At 44.8% G+C, this 21,459-nt stretch overlaps 1 protein-coding gene across 1 annotated transcript; it reads left to right on the top strand.

Moving 5' to 3' along the window:
• Positions 1–12,252: 12,252 nt before the first annotated feature.
• p3h1 (prolyl 3-hydroxylase 1) lies at positions 12,253–20,299 on the top strand. The gene is made up of 15 exons (XM_042296524.1): positions 12,253–12,821; positions 14,875–15,027; positions 15,360–15,549; positions 15,646–15,777; positions 15,921–16,057; positions 16,279–16,371; positions 16,502–16,554; positions 17,058–17,179; positions 17,313–17,440; positions 17,602–17,697; positions 17,956–18,106; positions 18,256–18,373; positions 18,567–18,642; positions 18,760–18,900; positions 19,086–20,299. The coding sequence occupies exons 1-15, from the start codon at positions 12,357–12,359 to the stop codon at positions 19,716–19,718; spliced, it is 2,688 nt and encodes an 895-aa protein (XP_042152458.1). The 5' UTR covers positions 12,253–12,356; the 3' UTR covers positions 19,719–20,299.
• Positions 20,300–21,459: the final 1,160 nt, after the last annotated feature.

Raw genomic sequence — 21,459 nt, 5'->3', positions numbered from 1 at the left:
TGAGGATTGACCTTATGTCCTCCATCACTTGTTGTAAGGACTTGCAATTATGAATGTCCAGACATGATTTACAGGTTGAGTATCACATTTATTTTCATGTGGAATATATTACCTCAATGTGTTTGTATACCTTTTCATACCTTTATTGAAGTTGTATTGTCAATTTGGTAATTGGTAGGGTTTGTGATGCATTATGGGTATTGCTACAAGAATCTTGTCATTGCTTTGTTTGTTAGACGAGATGAGACAGATGAACAGGCAATTATTGAGTCTGGGTTTTCATTTGAGTTTATTAGGCCTACTTTTGTTAATTGTCGTTGTCACGCCCTGACCTTAGAGAGCCGTTTTATTTCTCTATTTGGTTAGGTCAGGGTGTGATGTGGGGTGGGCATTCTATATTTTGTATTTCTGTGTGTTTGGCCGAGTGTGGTTCCCAATCAGAGGCAGCTGTCTATCGTTGTCTCTGATTGGGAATCATACTTAGGCAGCCTGTTTTTCCACCTTAGTTGTGGGTAATTGTCTTTGTTAGTGGCCTGTATAGCCCTAGTAAGCTTCACGGTCGTTTTTATTGTTCGTAGTTTTGTTGGTGACATTTAAAATAAAGAGAAATGTACGCTCACTAAGCTGCACCTTGGTCCGGTCATTTCCCTGACGATGTTCATGACAGAACTACCCACCACAAACGGACCAAGCGGCATGGCCGGGAGGAACAGCGTTTTCTGGAGGAATGGACATGGGAGGAGATCTTGGAAGGCAAGGGACCCTGGGAAAAGGCTGGAGAGTATCGGTCTCCAGTCCGGAGCCTCAGGCGACGGTCCCCAGTCCGGAGTCTCCGGCGACGGTCCCCAGTCCGGGGCCTCCGGTGGCGAGGGTCCCCAGTCCGAGCCCGGCGGCGAGGTACCCCAGTCCGGAGCCTCCAGCGATGGTCGAAGCCTCCGGTGATGGTCCCCAGTCCGGGGTCGGCGACGAGGATCCTCTCACCAGAGGTGCCACCAAAGTGGGGGAGGCCAGGGGTGGAGCAGGGTCTGCGTCCCGCATCTTATTTTCAATGACGGCCTAGGAACAGTGGGTTAACTGCCTGTTCAGGGGCAGAACGACAGATTTGTACCTTGTCAGCGGGTAGTTGTGGGTAGTTGTAGTTGTGGGTAGTTGACTTTGTTAGTGGCCTGTATAGCCTTAGTAAGCTTCACGTTCGTTTTTGTTGTTTCTTGTTTTGTTGGCGACATTTAAAATAAAGAGAAATGTACGCTCACCGCGCTGCACCTTGGTCCGGTCATTTCCCTGACGACGTTCGTGACAGTCGTTTGTTTGTTTGTTTATGTAAAGGACTGTACAGTCACCGGCTAAATTAATTATTCACCTGCAAATAAGAAGCCCAACTTTGTCAAGAAAAAAAGACATCTTCTTATGCCTCCTCACTGTTCCAACCCAACTGCATGGTCAACCTCACAGGGAAGGTTACAGGTACAATATTCATGTCAATTTACAGTTTATACCACATGTATCTGTAGACTGACACAAATAAAAATCCAGAGAATTTATCATATTGATCACACAGGACTTTGTAATAATACAATTGTTATGTCAAGAAAAGTGAAACAAAAAGAGGTGGGCCTACCTCCTCTCTTGTGACTTCAGAAAACATTCATACACCTTGACTTATTCCACATTTTGTGTTACAGACTGAATTCAAAATGTACATTACCCATAATGATAAAGTGAAAAACATGTTTTTAGAAATGTTTGCAAATTAATTTTCACACCCTGAGTCAATACTATTTAGAAACACCTTTGGCCGCAATTACAGCTTTGAGTCGTCTTGGGTATATCTATCAGCTTTGCACTGATTTGGGGATTTTCTCCCATTCTTCCCTGCAGATTTTCTCAAGCTCTGTTAAATTAGATGGGGAGTGGCAGTGAAATCTTTCCACAGATTTTCAATGGGATTCAAGACTGGACTTTGGCTGGGCCACTCAAGGACTTTCACATTCTTGTTCCCAAGCCATTCCAGTGTTGCTTTGGCTGTATGCTTGCAGTCATTGTCCTGTTGGAAGTAAAATCTTCAACCCACTATAAGGTCGTTTGCACTCTGAAGCAGATTCTCATCAAGGATTTGCCTGTATTTGGCTCCATTCATTGTTCCTCTATCCTTACCAGTCTCCCAGTCCCTGCTGCTAAAAAGCATCCACATAGCATGATGATGCCACCATCATGCTTCACGGTAGGGATGGTGGTAGACCGGTGATGAGCTGTGCCTGGTTTCTCCAGACATAGCGCTTTGCATTCAGGCCAAAGAGTTCCATTTTTGTCTCATCAGACCACAGAATACTTTGCCTTATGCTCTGTCTTTCAAGTGCCTTTTTGAAAACTCAAGGAACTTCTGAGGAAAGGTTCTTCGCTCAGACTGTGCTGTCTTCTGGAGTAATAAAGGCCTAGTTCACTAATACTGTTGGAAAAAAACACAACGACTGGAGCAGTGGTGTGAAATGTACTCAATTTTTATACTTGAGTAAAAGTAAATACACTGTACTTTTAAATTAATAGAAAATGACTCAAGTAAAGGTAAAAAAATCCCCCAGTAAAATACTACTTGAGTAAAAGTCTAAAAGTATTTTGTTTTAAATGTACTTAAGTACAAAACAAACGTTTTTTTTAAAACAAAAAAGTATTCAACTATCATACTTGAGTAAAAGTAAATGCTTTACATCAAATTCCTTATATTAAGCAAAACCAGATGGCACAATGTTCATTATTTTTTCATGGACAGACTGGGGCACACTCCAACACTCCAAAATAATTTAGAAATGTAGTATTTGTGTTTAGTGAATCCGCCAGATCATAGGCAGTAGGAATGACAATGCGTTATATTGATAGGTGCATGAATTGGACGATAATTCTGTCCTGCTTGAGCATGAAATATAACATGTACTTTTTGGTGTCAAGGAAAATGTATGGGAGTAAAAAGTACATATTTTCTTTAGGAATGTAGTGGAGTAAAATTAGACAGAAATATAAATAGTAAAGAACAGATACACCCCAAAAACTACTTAAGTAGAAGTTTAAAGTAGTTTTACTTAGACCAGTATAATAAAGGCCTAGTTCACATATATATATATATATATATATATATATATATATATATATATATATATATATATATATATATATATATATATATTGTGGTATCCCAGGAGGTCTACCCCAGGGGTGGTAATAGAGGGGAGGTATGTGATGCGACGTTGGCTCCCTCTGCTGGGAGTACATGAGCTGGGCACCCTTACACGGATAGCTCCAAGTGGAGGTAATTAGGGGAAAGTGCCAACCAGCCAGGGAGGCCACATAAAAGGAACACTGTGGCACACAGTGAGAGAGAACCCGGGAGAGACTGACACAGAGCCAAAGCTGAGAAGAAGGACTAAGCCAAACCTACCTGATTTTCTTTGTTATGTCTATTTTACGGCCTACTAAAGTTGTGTTTGCGGACTAAAACCTCCCTGTCTCTGTGTTAATCTCTGCACGCTCAACCCAACATCCCACGGTTTACCACATGTGGTGGAGAATGCTGGCAACTCAGCAGCTTTGGGTGCCATGGGGTCGAGAATACGGAGATTACCAAGGAGGAGCTGGTGGCTCAGTTTATCCTCAGCCAGCAGAAGCAACAGGCTCTCCAGGAGCAAGCACTGGAGGAGCAGCACCAACAAAACCAGACTGGTAGCAGAGATTGCCCAGTTGAAGGCTGGGATGGCTTAGGAGTCTGACCCGAATCAGTTCCTGGCTAAGGGAGGAAGATGACGTGGAGACGTATTTGTGCACCTTCGAGAGGACGCCTCAGAGGGAAGGATGGCCCAAGCCCAAGTGGGCCAGCCTGTTGGCACCCTACCTCTCCGGGAAGTCCCAGAAGGCCTACTTTGACTTAAATGCTGATCAGGCCATGAATTGTGAAGGACTCAAATGTGAGATCCTGAGCCATTATGGATTCAGCCTCGCATGCCGTGCACAACTGGTCCACGACGGGGCCTTTTCCCCCGTGCTCAGATGAGCGACCTGGTGCGCCTGACCAAGGGCTGGCTACTGACGGAAGTACCGTCCCTCCCGATGATCGACAAGCTCGTCCTGCATCGATACCTTCGGGCCCTGCCATACGAGATGAAGAAGACGTTGAGCATGCAGAACCCCCAGAGCCCTGAGGAATGGCTGACTGCTGTGGAAACTCACCAGAACACCCTGGACCTGCTGAGAGGGGCCCGGGCGGAGAGAGGGGATGGGGCGAGGGGAACGAACAACACAAAGAGAGGCGAGGGGCTGAAGGGGGCCCAGATGGAACCAGCTGAGGCCGTGAAGCAGGAGGGTGACCCAAACTGACTATGTCGACCGCTGCTGGCCCTATATCAGAGACGCTGCTATGAGTGCAGTGAGCCGGGACACCTTGCACGGAATTGTCCCGGCTGGAAGGGGGTCATGCCCTCCGCATCCCCCAGCTCCGGGGTAACCCGGATGGTAAGTTGTCACCTCCTGTTGGGCGCACACCGAGACAGCCTCTCCGATGGTTCCTGTACGAATCAATGGCATTGACACCAGCGCTCTGCTGGACTCCGGCAATATGGTGACCCTGGCCCACCCGCAGTGGCTCACACAAGAGGGGAAGGATGAACTGAGGGACGAGGAGGTGAGTGTCCTGTGTACATGGGGACACGAAGAGGTACCCAACTGTGCCGGTGAGGATAACCACCCCAATGGGGAGTGCCAGATGCACGTGGTGGCTGTTCCTAACCTGCACGTGTCCCTTCTCCTCGGTCGAGATTGCCCTCTCTTCCAGGCACTGTGGAGGAGGGACCTGGGGAGGTACGCACGTGAGCTAGGAAGAAAAGGAAAAAGGATGGTGGCCTGCACAACCCATACCCCGCTTCGAGAGGTGTCCACTGGGCCTGAGTTTGACCTGGAGGAGGGAGACGACCCTGCTCTGGCAAACGAGCCACTGTGCGAGGAAGACCTCAGGCTCCCCTTTATGGAGGTGGAGGACCCTGACGGACCTCCCGAAACGGTAATCCTCACGGGTCAGTTCGGGATGACCCAGTTAGAAGACCCCAATCTCCAGAACGCTAGGGGCCAGGTGATCGTGGTGGATGGAATGCTGTTACCTGAGGTAAGTGAGTGTCGCTACCCCCACTTCACCATCAAACATAATTTATTTTATCAGGTAGTAAAGCACAATGGGGAGACAAAAGACTTGTTACTCATACCCAGCCAGTATGTAAGGACTGTGTTGCACCTTGCCCACACCCACCTGCTTGGGGCACACCTGGGGATGGAGAAAACCAGGGAGCGGATCGGGAACCGGTTCCACTGGCCCGGAGTCAAGAGCGCAGTGGAGGACTACTGCTGTAGTTGCCCGGAGTGCCAGATCACAGCTCTGAGGGTACATTATAGAAACCCTTTGGTTCCCTTGCCCATTATAGGAGTGCCATTTGAGCGGGTGGCAATGGATCTGGTGGGTCCATTGGTGAAGACTGCGAGGGGACACCAATACATCCTGGTAATCGTGGATTACGCCACCCGGTATCCTAAGGTAATCCCGTTATGCATGGTGGCAGCAAAAGGTATCGCACAGGAGCTCTTCCATTTATTTAGCTGGATGTGTATTCCGCGGGAAATTCTGACCGACAAGGGCACCGCATTCATGTCTCGTATGATGAAAGATGTCTGCAATCTATTACGAATAAAACAGGTGAGGACAAGTGTGTACCATCCACAAATGGACGGGCTAGTTGAACGCTTGAATAAGAACCTAAAGCAGATGCTGAAGAAGGTCATCGAGAGAGACGGGAGGAACTGGGACCAGCTGCTGCCCCACCTGATGTTCTCAGTGCACGAGGTACCCCAAGCCTCCACTAGGTTCTCCCCCTTTGAGCTCCTGTATGGCCGTCGGCCCCGCAGACTGCTGGACCTAGCCAAAGAGGTCTGGGAAGAGCAGCCAAACCCCCCCTTCGCAGTGTTGTAGAACATGTGGAGGAGATGAGGGAGAGGATGACGGCAATTTGGCCAATGGTGAGGGAGCACATGGCCCAGGCGCAACGCGCCCAGGAGTGTGTCCACAACTGGAGGGCCCAACCGTGAGAGTTCCACCCAGGTGAGAAGGTCTTGGTGCTGATCCTTACAATGGAGAGTAAATTCCTGGCTACGTGGCATGGGCCATACGACATTGTTGCGCGGGTAGGCGACGTCAATTACAAGGTCCGCCAAACGGGATGGAGAAAACTCCTCCAGCTTTACAATGTGAACTTGTTGAAGAAATGGCATGCACGAGAGGCGCTGTGCGTAAAGTGGACCCGGCCACAGCAGAGCCTGCCCTCGGTCGAAGTTGCAATGGGGGAAGACCTCAGCCCGACCCAACGTCAAGAGCTCAGAGAGTTGGTCCTGCAGAATACGGCCGTGTTCTCAGAGGTGCCGAGGCGCACGGATCTTGTGGAACATCCTATCCACACACGTCCGGGAGAAAAAGTACGTAAATGGTCATACCGGATACCAGAAGCCCGGAGGGTGGCGGTCCAGCGGGAAGTGATGACAATGCTAGAGATGGGGATACTGGAGGAATCCCACAGTGAGTGGTCTAGCCCTATAGTGCTGGTCTGAAACCGGACGGAACCGTCCGCTTCTGCAATGACTTCCGGGGCCTGAACGAGGTCATTAAGTTCGACGCCTATCCCATACCCCGGGTGGACGAACTGATCGACCGCTTGGGTAGGGCGAGATACGTCAGCACGTTGGACCTGATGAAGGGGTACTGGCAGGTGCCGTTGGCAGCGGCCTCCCGGGAGAAGACGGCCATTTCCACCCCGAGGGTGGGGCTATACCGCTACCGGGTTCTTCCTTTCTGGCTCCACGGGGCACCAGTGACCTTTCAGCGACTCATGGCCCGCATCTTACGGCTGCACAGTGAGTACACAGCTGCTTATTTGGATGACAATATTGTGCACAGTGACAGTTGTGCACAGTGACATTCTTAAAATAAAGTGGTGATCCTAACTGACCAAAGAGAGGTCATTTTTACTAGGATTAAATGTCAGGAATGGTGAAAAACTGACTTTAAATGTACTTGGCTAAGGTGTATGTAAACCTCCGACTTCAACTGTAAATCTCCCTGTTGTGTGTTGTGTTCGAGACCAACTAAAACGAGGCCGATCCAAGACCGGAGCAAATTGAGTCTGAGTCAAGACCAAGACCGGAGGGATGGATGAGACCGAGTACAGACCGAGACCGGGAGGCAGACAAGGGGTCTGAGACTGAGTCAAGACCAAGACCGGAGGGATGGATGAGACCGAGTACAGACCGAGACCTGTGAGGCGGACAAGGGGTCTGAGTCTGAGTCAAGACCAAGACCGGAGGGATGGATGAGACCGAGTACAGACCGAGACCTGGGAGGCGGACAAGGGGTCTGAGTCTGAGTCAAGACCAAGACCAGAAAAATGCAAGTCCATTTCAAGACCATGATTGTAATTTTGTCAAATCACCACCAAAATAATGTTCAAAATGTCCAGTATATCTGTGTTCATATTTCAGAACAACATATGGATTCTTTAGACATTCCGAAAAGTAATTTTTTCCCCCAAGATGTTCCGATTTAATCTATTCAGTTTTTGTTGGAAAGGAACGGGTTAACACGGAAGAGAAAAAAAGTTCCAATTAGGATTTATCTTTCCTGGTCTATCTAACTAAGTCAACCATCAAAAGCTAGATAAAGGCATCTGCCATTCAACTTTATTAGGGCAAACATTTTGGAGTGACAATGGAATCAACCAATCACATTTTGACTTAATGGTAGGGCCCTTAATGGAGGACACTTAGAAGAAGAAAAAAAAGATTTGACAAGCGACCACTTAGATATGGCCAATTTAACTTTTTCATAAATTCTTAGAACGTTAGGGAATTACGTATACTAAGACATTTGTGAAAATTCTATAGCATTATAGAATGGGAAAGCGGCCGTCCATTTGGATAATGTAATAGACACTGCAGCAAATAAAACCAAATAAAAACCTCTGTCTTGTTCAAGACTGGAATCTACACAGACCGATGTGCTATAGCCAATCAGAGCAACAGTAGTTCTTTATACAAACAAGCAATTTACCACACGGGCCTGCCATCATTCACTTGGAACTGGACTGAGTGTTTACAGGCAGTTGCCTGTCACGGGTTACTTTGTGTGCTAAATGTGAAATGTTTTTTTTGCAATGGGAAGTAATAGTTCTACCGATGTCATTCTACTGTGAGCTATCAGCATGTTAAATGTGCAACCAGAGGCAAAAAAAATCTGGACCACCTTTACTCCACACACAGAGACTCATACAAAGCTCTCCCTCGCCCTCCATTTGGCAAATCTGACCATAATTCTATCCTCCTGATTCCTGATTAAAGCAAAAATTAAAGCAGGAAGCACCAGTGACTAGATCCATAAAAAAGTGGTCAGATGAAGCAGATGCTAAGCTACAGGACTGTTTTGCTAGCACAGACTGGAATATGTTCCGGGATTCCTCCGATGGCTTTGAAGAGTACATCACATCAATCATTGGCTTCATCAATAAGTGCATCGATGACGTTGTCCCCACAGTGACCATAGCTCAACCAGAATCCATGGATTACAGGCAACATCCGCACTAAGCTAAAGGCTAGAGTTGCCAGTTTCAAGAAGCAGGACTCTAACCAAGAAGCTTATAAGAAATCCCGCTATGCCCTCCAACGAACCATCAAACAGGCAAAGCATCAATACAGGATCGAATCGTACAATACCGTCTCTGACGCACAGCTTGCAAACCATTAGACTACAAAGGGAAGCACAGCTGAGAGCTGCTCAGTGGCACAAGCCTACCAGACGAGCTAAACTACTTCTATGCTCACTTCGAGAACAAATAACACTGAAACATGCATGAGAGCACCAGCTGTTCCTGGAAGACTGTGTGATCACACTCTCCGCAGCCAATGTGAGTAAGTCCTTTAAAACTTCTTACGGCTGAAATCCTGTTAATGGGATCGATTTGACAACAGCCAGTGAAAGTGCAGGGCGCCAAATTCAAACAACAGAATTTTAATTCCTCAAACATACAAGTATTATACACCATTTTAAAGATAAACCTGTTGTTAATCCCACCACAGTGTTCGAATTCAAAAAGGATTTACGACGAAAGCATACCACGTGAATATGTTAGGTCAGTGCCTTGTCACATAAAAACACAGCCATTTTTCCAGCCAAAGAGAAGAGTCACAAAAAGCAGAAATAGAGACAAAATGAATCACTAACCTTTGATGATCTTCATCAGATAGGACTTCATGTTACACAACAATGTTACACAATACATGTATGTTTTGTTCGATAAAGTTCATATTTATATCCAAAAATCTCAGTTTACATTGGCTCGTTACGTTCAGTAATGTTTCACTTCCAAAACATCCGGTGATTTTGCAGTCACATCAATTTACAGAAATTCTCATCATAAATGTTCATGAAAATACAAGTGTTATGCATGAAATTAAAGATATACTTCTCCTTAATGCAACCGCTGTGTCAGATTTCAAAAAAGCTTTAGAGCAAAAGCACACCATGGAATAATCTGAGTACAGTGCTCAGAGACCAAAACAAGCTATACAGATACCAGCCATGTTGTGGAGTCAACAGAAGTCAGAAATAGCATTATAAATCTTCACTTACCTTTGATGATCTTCATCGGAATGCAATCCCAGGAATCCCAGTTCCAAAATAAATGTTTATTTTGTTTGATAAAGTCCATAATTTATGTCCAAATACCTCCTTTTTGTTTACGCATTTAGTTCACAAATCCAAATTCACAAGGTGCGAGCACTAGGTCCAGACAAAAAGTCAAAAAGTTCTATTACAGTTCATAGAAACATGTCAAACGATGTATAGAATCAATCTTTAGGCTGTTTTTATCATAAATATTCAATAATGTTCCAACTGGACAATTCCTTTGTCTTTAGTAATGAAAGGGAATGCAGCTCGCTCTCACGGCCGCACGCGCAATTTATCTCATGGCATTCTGCCAGACCCCTTAGTCAAACAGCTCTTATTCGCTTCCTCTTCACAGTAGAAGCCTGAAACAAGGTTCTAAAGACTGTTGACATCTAGTGGAAGCCTTAGGAAGTGCAATCGGACCAAATTAAACACTGTATCTTGGATAGGCAAAGACTTGAAAACCTAGTTCTGTTATACTAGCAGACATCATTCAAACCGTTTTAGAAACTCCAGAGTGTGTTCTATCCAAATCTACTAATAACATGCATATCTGGACCTGAGTAGCAGTCAGTTTACTCTGGGCACCTTATTCATCCAAGCTACTCAATACTGACCCCCAGACATAAGAAGTTAAACAGGTCAACATTCACAAGGCCGCAGGGCCAGACGGATCACCAGGATGTGTACTGCGAGCATGAGCTGACAAACTGGCAAGTGTCTTCACTGACATTTTCAACCTCTTCCTGTCCAAGTCTGTAATACCAACATGTTTTAAGCAGACCACTATAGTGCCTGTGCCCAAGAACACTAAGGTAACCTGCCTAAATGACTATCGACCCGTAGCACTCACGTCTGTAGCCATGAAGTGCTTTAAAAGGCTGGTCATGGCTCAGATCAACATCATTATCCCAGAAACCCTAGACCCACTCCAATTTGCATACCACCCCAGCAGATCCACAGATGATGCAATGTCTATTGCACTCCACACTGCCCTTCCCACCTGGACAAAAGGAACACCTATGTGAGAATGCTATTCACTGACTACAGCTCAACATTCAACACCATAGTGCCCTCAAAGCTCATCAATAAGCTAAGGAACCTGGGACTAAACACCTCCCTCTGCAACTGGATCCTGGACTTCCTGATGGGCCACCCCAGTTGGTAAGGGTAGATAACAACACAATATATTTCACGTGCTTTGCGATTGTGTAGGCTACTTTGTGTATGATTTCTCTATTGTACTACAGAATTGATAAGTCTTATACCGACACTACACTACTTTGATATGCATCAATAGGGATTAAGAAGTGAGTATATGCAATGCCCACTGACAAAAAGTGGGTATATGGCTCATACATGCGTACAGTGCATGCGGAAAGTATTCAGACGCCTTGACTTTTTCCACATTTTGTTACGTTACAGCCTTTCTAAAATATATCCGTGAAGACAACCTCTTCCATGGCAATAGGAGACACCATATTTATCTCTTTAGTCAACCAGGGGGCGGAATAATTGTGTTTAAACCAATTTAGAATGAGGTGAAATGCTATAGTGCCTCGAAATACTACGTATTTAAGGTTTGGGACGGATAGTAATAGCTGTGGGAAGTAGGGGTGCTGAGGTTGCTGCAGCACCCCCTGATAAATCAGAATTTAAATAATTTACTCTTGTATTACTCTTGTATGAGCAGAGAAAAATTATCATCAGCAGAGTAGGGTGAAGAACTTCCTCAGCTTCTTTATCTTCCCCTTTCCTACCTTTTTGTTAATTTTATCTGGGATTGCTTACCTTGCCATATGAATTTTGTAACTGCACTATGAATTTTATCCCAAAAGCCAGAAGGGGGAGACATGGGAAGCATTGAATTACAGAAATTCAGCCATGGCAGAATATTCATTTTGACATGAGATATTCTGCCATTTAAAGCCAACAGATATAATATTTGAATAAAACATAATAATTTCAAACCCTGCTTACATTTGTATATGATCACATGTCTCTCTATTAGAACTATGTGTGGGAACAGATTTCCAAAATTAAAATCACTTGAAGCTGAATTCCTGGTGTTTTTACAGTGTTGTATATCCAACAATGAAAATGTTTTGGGCCAAATACAGGCTGTATCACAACCGGCAGTGATTGGGAGTCCCACAGGGCGGCGCACAATTGGCCCAGCGTCGTCCAGGTTTGGCCGGTGTGGGCCGTCATTGTAAATAAGAATGTGTTCTTAACTGGCTTGCCTAGTTAAATAAAGGTTAAATAAAAAATAGATATAATAATTGGCTGCCATTTGGGAAACCGTGACCTACACCAAAATTGTTGTGAGACTTTGTGCCTATTTTTCTTCTGCGTTGTTATCACACTGTAATAGTGAAGTCAAGCAATTGGATATGAGCAATTTATTATTTTTCTACTGGACCTGGATGTTGTCTTGCAGCTGCTGCGGCAGAATGGACAGGGGCGCTGTGCGCCCTGGGCTGTTCAGCTCAGCGGCTCTGCGTTAACTCCACCCCCGACAGAAGTTTGCAGCCCCGGATAAACTTCCAGTTCCCCTCTCTACCGACGAGTGCTCTTTTCCAGCTTACCATCCCACGTAGAGGCCCCATTTTCCAGAATGGAGTGCCGGTTGGGTTTAGCGATTTTAGTCGTTTGCCTCATCTCTTATGGCCTTTCAGATGTGCAGCTCAGTAGTAATGTTATTCTCGAGCCGTATGATCTGCTGTTCGACACAGCGGTAGAAGCATACTATAAGGGTGACTGGATGACGGTCATCCTGAACATGGAGCGGGCGCTTCGGAACAAGGCTGCGATACGCAGGGTGAAGGCGCATTGCAGGATAATTTGTGCAAACCAGAGCGCTTTCGGAGAGCCTTTATCCAGCATAGTTGTGACAATACCAGGCGCTGGCTCTGTGGAAGATCTTGGTTTTTTTCAAAAAATTATGAAAAGGGCTGATTGTGTAAATACATGTGAAAGTGATAAAATTGGACCACCAACTATCCATAAAATCACTGAAGATGTGGACCTCGAGTTTAAGAAGAGAACCCCTTACAATTATCTGCAAGTCGCATACTTCAAGGTAAAAATTGTCGATCAAATGGGTCCTATGCATAATAAATGTTCATATCTTTCATCGTGAAAAGAGTCGACAATATAGGTTCTTTGCATAATAAATGTTCAGACATTGCATAGGCTTGAAACAAATACAGCCAGTAGTAGCCTATTCAATGTTGTGGATAAGATTCGCCTGCGTCATCTTATTGCACTTTTTGAAGTGGTCTACCATGCACATTTATCAACCACACTTGCATGTCAATATAAGAGCAATGTCACTTTTTATTTTGTCCAATTTCATTTAAACTAACACTAAGAAGCAAGTCCTTCACAATAAGTGCTCTGTCCCCCCCCAAGCCAAGCCGGTGCCACGTCTCTAGGTGGAGTCTAGCTGTGTAGACAATTTACGTCCTACACTGGATTCTTCTCGATTTTGGGGCTTGTCATCAACATGCGCCGTAGATCTCATGCATGCTACTGTGCCATTCAAGAATTTATTCCATTTTTGACAGAATAGTCATGTTGTCACGCTCTGACCTTTAATATCTCTTTTTTCTTTATATTTTGGTTAGGTCAGGGTGTGATGAGGGTGGGTATGCTAGTTTTGGAATTGTCTAGGGTTTTGTAGGTCTAGGTATTTATGTCTATGGTGGCCTGATATGGTTCCCAATCAGAGGCAGCTGTAAATCGTTGTCTCTGATTGGGGATTATATTTAGGTGGCCATTTTCCCTTTTGTGTTTGTGGGTTCTTGTTCTATGTTTAGTTGCCTGTCTGCACTACTCATATTAGCTTCACAGTTCGTTTAGTTATTTTGTTCGTTTGTTCAGTGTTCGTTCTTATAATAAAGAAGAATGTACGCTTACCACGCTGCACCTTGGTCCGATCATTATGACGAACGTGACACATGTATATATTTATTTGTGTTGTCTGTTTATAAAATTGTTATTACGTTGTAATAAGAGTAGTTGGCCCTATAAATTAAGTAAATACATGTAGCCTATAAGATGTTCCTGAATGTCAAAGGTCATATTCATAGCCTGTTTACAAATTTCAATAGATATGGGAAAAAATATGTAGGCCTTATGGCTTACATATTGGCTCCAATGCAGTCGTTTTTTAACTCCATATTAAATAATTTCTGGATAACAATTAAATACCTTACTGTGAATGTTATCCATTAAAATGGTAAAAAAGAAAAAAAAATAGCTTCTTAGCAAAGAGCAATTTCTCAAGGAATAATTATGACTGTGAGTGTTCTGAGTGGGGTCTCGCTGTTATAGTAGTTTGTTTCTGTACACCACTTACTGACTTTGTCAGGTATGGGTGTGTGCAAATCAAGGATGCAGAAAGACTGCCATCCCATCTGCCACCATTTAATATAGCGTACGTTAACATAATTATTACTTCTAAACAAAAACACCTTTTGCATTCTTATATGCTTACATGTTGGTATTATTGCAGTCGCTAAGATTATATTTGATTATATTTGCAGTCGCTAAAATGACCTATTTTGGACGCAGCAATTGTTAGCTAGACTGCTAATGTCATTGGCTGTAGCAAAAGCAATCGAAGAGCCATTTTACTGGTTGAAGACAAAGTTGATTATGTTTGTATGTATAATGCAGTTAATTTGTGATGACACAAACATTATGTTAAGCAGGACATTCATATAAGCCTTAAATTACAATTAGAATCCAAAAGTAGTGTGAAATGCACTCATAAGCAACATGTAAATGGAGGCTTTTTTTGCTGGCATTCTATGGAAACTCCCAGAATTATTATTATTTTTTGACTGAACTGGGCCTTTAAGTTAAACCAACAACTATAAAAGAGACATATGGCCCCTGATTGAAGACTACTTACTATATTAAATAGGAGATTGACTAGTTTCCGAAAACAGCATGTTGGTGATTGCAGCTCACACATTTCTTACACCATTCCAGGGGGTCTTGTAAAATACTTCTGAGACGTGGAGCATTTAGGGAAGCCTTTGGAGTCACAATGTGTATAAGGTTTATACAGATACAGTATGCTGTATTAATGATTTGTTCACTAAATATCTCTCTTCCCTATGTAGATCAATAAGCTGGATAAGGCTGTGGCAGCGGCCAACACATTTTTCCTGGCCAACCCAGACCACATGGAGATGAGGCAGAACCTGGACTACTACAGGATGATGTCTGGAGTACAGGAGGAAGACTTTAAAGACCTGGAGGCCTGGCCTCACATGGTGAGACTGACACCACTAATCCCCAGTAATGCACCCATTATCCCAGTGACAATGCACCTGTTATAACGGTAACTATGCACCAGTTATTCTAGTGACAATGTATCAGTTATCCCAGGAACAATGGACCAGCTATATACCATTTACAACATTTGGAACTTCACATAGTCAGACTGTAACCACTTAACAATTTGCCTACTTGGAACTGCCAAGCAAATGGGACAGGGGAAGGGGCAAGGGACCTTATTGGCACCAGGTTGGGTAGGGTCAACGGGTTGAATTAGAATGTGGCTGGGCTGCTGACTCCCTACTTTGCTCTTTACTCTATCTCCCAGGCAGAGTTCCTTGCAGGGAAGCGGTACTACAGCTCAGACTCGTTCGGTCTGGCCATCGACCACTTTGAGGCAGCGGTGGAAGACTACTTCAGCGCGGACCAGGAGTGCCGGGCGCTCTGCGAAGGAGCTTACGACTACGACGGATACAACTACATGGAGTACAGTGCTGACCTCTTCCAGTCCATGACAGGTGTTAAGACAGACTAAATCCCAAAAGAACCCCATGCTAACATTTTGGATAAAAGCTTCAACCTTGTACTCTTGTGTCTGCCCATGTCACTGTCAGACCACTACATGCAGATTCTGAACTGTAAGCAGAGCTGTTCTGTGGAGCTAGCCTCCACCGCAGGAAAGGACAAGCCATTTGAGGATTTCCTCCCTTCCCACTTCAACTACCTACAGTTCTCCTACTACAACAGTGAGTCTCAGTCCCTATTCACTCTGCACCTACATGCCTTTTTAGAATCAGGGTGATTTGCTTTCACAAATCAATGTGTCCTCTGCCTGGCAGTCTGCTCGTCTGTCTGATTGATGTCTCTCTTTCTCTCATCCCCCCATCAGGTGAAAAGTATGAGCAGGCCATAGAGTGTGCTAAGACCTACCTGCTGTTCCACCCAGAAGAGGAGGTAATGAATCAGAACCTGGCCTACTACTCCGCTGTGCTGGGAGAGGACAAGGCTGCAGCCATACCTGCTAGACACACACACACACACACACACACACACACACACACACACACACACACACACACACACACACACACACACACACACACACACACACACACACACACACACACACACACACACACACACACACACACACACACACACACACACACACACACACAAACAAAACCTGCACCTTCCTACCTATCCCTCATGCCTCCAACCCACTTCTCTCCATCTCTTCTCCCTCCCAGGTGGTAAAACAGCACATTCAGCAGTCCCTGTTGGAGAAGGAGCTGCTTTACTTTGCTTTTGAAGTGTTTGGAATCACCTTTGTTGATCCAGTAGGTTACCATGTCTCTTATCTTCTCTTGTGTCTCACTGTTTCTACCAGCAAGACATCACCCTGATAGGGGACTGCTGTCAGGTGGGTTTTAGCATGTGTGATCTCACATCCTTCCCCTTCCTTTGCAGGATTCCTGGACCCCTGCAGACATTATGCCCCTCAAACTGAGAGAGAAGCAGAAGTAAGAGAAACACACACTTACAGACTAGAAGAGGCTGCTGGAGGGAGAAATTGGAAGAATGGCTCATTTTAATGGCTGGAATGTAATGAATGGAAATGTATCAAACATGCTGTTCCATTCATTCCATTCAAGTCATTACAATTATCCTGTGCACTAGCCTCCACTAGTACATGCATGCTCTCAATATCAGACTAGGATCTGCTCCCCATTATGTTTGGGCTCCCGAGTGGCGCAGCGGTCTAAGGCACTGCATCTCAGTGCTAGAGGCGTCACTACAGACCCTGGTTTGGTCCCGGGCTGTATCACAACCGGCCGTGATCGGGAATCCCATAGGGCGGCGCACAACTGACCCAGCATCGTCCGGGTTAGGGGAGGGTTTGGCCGGGTTAGGACGTCATTGTAAAATAAGAATTTGTTCTTAACTGACTTGCCTAGTTAAATGTTAAATAAAAAAAATAAAAAAATGTTTTATCTTGTAACCTCTTCTTTGGCGCCCTCTGCAGGGCAGACAGGGAGACTGCAGCAAGGATCACTGAGGAGATTGGGAATCTGATGAAGGAGATTGAAACTATGGTGGAGGAGAAGAATAAGGAGTCGACTGATATTGCCAAGATCGTACGAGAAGGTAAGATTTCCTGATAGCATTCTTTGTCCATAGTTTTTTGGAGGTTCACAGTATGAAGTTTGGGAATGTCAGTGGACTGTCTAGCACACTCTGACTGTACACTCTATATTCATTCCCCCTGTCTCCCTTCCAGGTGGTCCTCTGTTGTTTGATGACATCAAGTTTACCATGTCGTCTAAGCAGCTGAATGGGTCTCAGAGGGTTCTACTGGATGGATTTATCTCGGAGGGCGAGTGCAGAGAGCTCACCCGCCTCTCTAATGTGAGTGGGAGTCCAGGTCAGGACTATCTGTCTGTGTGTTATTGTGTGTGTGTATGTTGACTGTGTGTTGGAGCGTGAGCTTCTGATGGTCTGTGTGTTAAAACTGTGTGCATGCTTCTGTCATTGTGTGTGCTGATGCTGTGTGTGTGTTTGTCTGTCAGGCGGCTGCGCTGAAAGGTGATGGGTACCGAGGCCTTCCCTCCCCACACTCCCCCAGCGAGAGCTTCCAAGGAATCACAGTCCTCAAGGCTATTAAGGTACATCACTGACCCTACACACTAAAGCCCTGATAACCCAACCATAACCAAAACACCACCAGCCCAGCACTGCCAACATTGACTCTAAACCAGCATGGCCAACTTCACCCAAACCCAACCCCCAACTAGTTTCATCTCTTAGCCTCAGCTTTATCTCCAACCTTTCTAAAGCCTCAGCCTAATGGCATCCATGTACAGTTACCAGTGAGTTGTCTATAAGAAAGCACCTATTTCTGATGATATTGTCCTGTTCTACAGTTTGGACAGGAGGGAACTGTGCCCCTGAAGAGTGCCCGTCTGTTTTTCGACATGAGTGAGAAGGTACGTAGGGTCCTGGAGTCGTACTTCCGTCTGGACTCTCCTCTCTACTTCTCCTACTCCCACCTGGTCTGCCGCTCCGCCATCGACGGTGAGAAACTCCACTACGACGGCCCCCAGGGGACAGTATTGTTGTGTATATCGAATCCAAGATGGGGCATTTAACCCCACATTAACCACCTGTCTGTATGAGTATATATACATACAGTAACATATGTTTCCATTCCTCTGTCTGTACAGAGAAGCAGGATGACCGTGACGACCTGAGTCACCCGGTTCATGCAGACAACTGCCTTCTGGTCTCTGAGCTCAACAAGTGCATCAAAGAACCACCCGCATACACACACAGAGACTACAGGTACACACACACACACACACACACACACACACACACACACACACACACACACACACACACACACACACACACACACACACACACACACACACACACACACACACTGCATATGCTTATAACATAGGTATCAGCAGCAAGTCTCATCATGCACCACTGTCTTTAAGACCCTTCTCTTGTTCTGGTTGTGTTTTAGTGCCATCCTCTATTTAAATGATGACTTTGAAGGAGGAGATTTCATTTTCACTGAACTGGATGCCAAAACTGTCACAGTAAGTTTCAATCAATGATGAAGGATTGAGGGATGCAGAGTAAAAACAGTTGATTTACTCTAAGGTGTAAGTTAATTGACCGTATGATGACTGATGTCACTGCCCTGTGTTGCCCAGGCGGAGGTGCGTCCTCAGTGTGGTCGTGTGGTTGGTTTTGGGGCTGGGGAGGAGAATCCTCACGGCGTGAGAGCGGTCACTAAGGGACAGAGGTGTGCTGTGGCCCTGTGGTTCACCCTTGACCCCAAACACGAGGAGAAGGTAACATATCTATTAGTCAATCCATCTGGAGTTAAGTATAGTCTTTGTTTCTATCATGCTATATATTGTTTTGTAATCTGAGAGAGGGAGAGAGCAATGCTTTCCACTTATTGATTCATCTACATTTCATCAGTTTCTCTTGCTTCAGTCTTAGCTAATTTGTGTGTGTGTGTGTGTGTCTCCAGGAGCGGATCCAAGCTCAAGAGATGCTGAAGATGTTCTCCACTCCTACGGACGCAGAGTTCACAGAGACAAAGACAGAGAGCTCAGAGCCACAGCTCACACTTCCTGACCAGGCTGTGCTTCTTGGTCAAGCTGCACCCCCAGTACAGATGCAGGTAGACAAACCAGATGACAAACCAGCAGAGAAGAAGCCTGAGGAACCAGCAGAGAAGAAGCCTGAGGAACCAGCAGAGAAGAAGCCTGAGGAACCAGGAGAAACAGTCATTGAAAACCCAGAAGATAAAAAGGATGAGAAGCCGACAGAGAATCGGGCAGAAAAACAAATTGCTAAAGAGGGTGAAAAACCTATGTTGAAAGAGGCGGTCAAAACGAAAGCCAAAGCAGCCGACGCATCAAAGGCCAAAGCGACGACTAAAACAGCGGCTAAAGCAGGGGACAAAGCCAAGGCTAAACCAGCAGCAAAAACAAACGTCAAACATGCAGCAAGCAAAATGAAACCTAAAGCGACAGACAAAAAAGAGCAGAAGCCAGCTACAATGAAAGCAGAGAAAGCCCCTGTCAAAAAGGTTTCCAAGGACTCTAAAACTGACCCCAAATCAGCCTCGGACTCACAGACAGACAAGGTTGAGCTATGAGACCAACAGCACCTGTGACTCTTACTCTGTGGTGTCTCTATTTTTCTACCGTTTGAATATATTTGCTAAGGTTTTCTCTGTGGGTGTGCTGGATAAAGATATGTAGTTGTTGATGGATATTGTTTTGGATGTTGTTTGTCTGCCCAGTGGCAGTGAAAAATGAACCAGGATAAGGTGTTGTAATGTAAGCCATACCATAATACCAAGGGACTGCAAACTCACTCTGATGGCTGATATCAACTAACCAATCAATCAAATCAATGAATCAACCAATCAAATTGGATTTGTATAGTGCATTTCACATGCATTTGTCACAAAGTGCTAAATAGTAACCACCTTTAAATTCATATCCCAGACTCATGTGAACATACTGTGTTGTTTTTATAGTGTTACTTTTGTGTATGATTTGGAATTCTCTGTGCTGTTTTGTACTGATTTTAAATAAACTGTTCTTTGCCTCAGGAATGGAAAGATATAATCTCCCAACAAAAAGAGATAAAAACAAACAGGAAAGACTGAAACTTGGATTCATGTGGATACATTAAAAAAGTCATGTTTTCATACTGAACAAAAATATGAACGCTTACATGTAAAGTGTTGGTCCCATGTTTCATGAGCTGAAATAAAAGATCCCAGAAATGTTCCATATGCACAAAAAGCTTATTTCGCTCACATTTTGTGCACAAATTTGTTTACATCCCTGTTAGTGAGCATTTTTACTTTGCCAAGATAACAGGAGTGGCATATCAAGAAGCTGATGAAACATCATGATCATTAATTACACAGGTGCAACTTGTGCTGGGGGAAATAAAAGGCCACTCTAAAATGTGCAGTTTTGTCACACAACACAACAATGCCACAGTTTTGAGGGAGCATGCAATTGGCATGCTGACTGAAGGAATGTCTATTTGTTCATTTTTCTACTATAAGCCACCTCCAACGTAATTTTAGAGAATTTGACAGTACATCCAACTGGCCTCACAACTGCAGACCACGTGTAACCACGCCAGCCCAGGAACTCCACATCCTGCTTCTTCACCTGCGGGATCGTCTGAGGAGGGGGAGGGGTGCTGAAGAGTATTTCTGTCTGTAATAAAGTCCTTTTGTGCTGTAAAACTCATTCTGATTGGCTGGGTCTGGCTTCCCAGTGAGTGGATCTTGCTCCCAAATGGGTGCCCATGGCTATGCCCCTGCCCAGTCGTGAAATCCATAGATTAGCGCTTAATGAATTTGTTTACATTGACTGATTTCCTTCTATGAACTTGAAATTGTTGCATGTTGCGTTTATATTTTTGTCCAGTATACATTGGTGTTGCGTTTTCATGTAATAACTCAAGAGAACACTAGGTGGCAGAGAGGAACTACCATGCCATCTCATGTACATCAGCCAACACACATTTTTCTTTCTACTGAATATGTTGTATGTATGGACCCTCAGGGTTTAACTTCATCCTTAGGGTCCGGTAACTCCTTAAATCATAGCTATGATTCTGTTATGGCTTTGTGCAGGTAATTTGAACTCCCAGGAGACCAACATAAGTTGTATGAAAGCCTGTTCAGACTATTGAGATGGCCCCTGGCCAACATGTCTGTTGTTGATCTCTGGTTAGTTAGCTACAGTATCTCCTCTCTTAGGATCCTGTTTATATCAAAATGCTGCTCCACCCTATGACCACTTTCTTAGTTTTAAATAGTTGAGCTGTATCAGGTCATGATAAGGTCTTTGGGGAAGTGAGATGAG

This window comes from Oncorhynchus tshawytscha, linkage group LG02 (assembly GCF_018296145.1).
Source record: "Oncorhynchus tshawytscha isolate Ot180627B linkage group LG02, Otsh_v2.0, whole genome shotgun sequence".
NCBI lineage: Eukaryota > Metazoa > Chordata > Actinopteri > Salmoniformes > Salmonidae > Oncorhynchus > Oncorhynchus tshawytscha.
The sequence above is the reverse complement of the archived record's forward strand: the minus strand, read 5'-3'. Positions and strand labels throughout refer to the sequence as shown.

Bases quoted from the DNA above. Each gene is read 5' to 3' on its own strand.
- p3h1 (XM_042296524.1), top strand. From the start codon at position 12,357: ATGGAGTGCCGGTTGGGTTTAGCGATTTTAGTCGTTTGCCTCATCTCT. The intron at 16,555-17,057 runs GTAAGAGAAACA...CGCCCTCTGCAG, and splicing joins AAACTGAGAGAGAAGCAGAA to GGCAGACAGGGAGACTGCAG. The intron at 18,643-18,759 runs GTAAGTTTCAAT...TGTGTTGCCCAG, and splicing joins TGGATGCCAAAACTGTCACA to GCGGAGGTGCGTCCTCAGTG.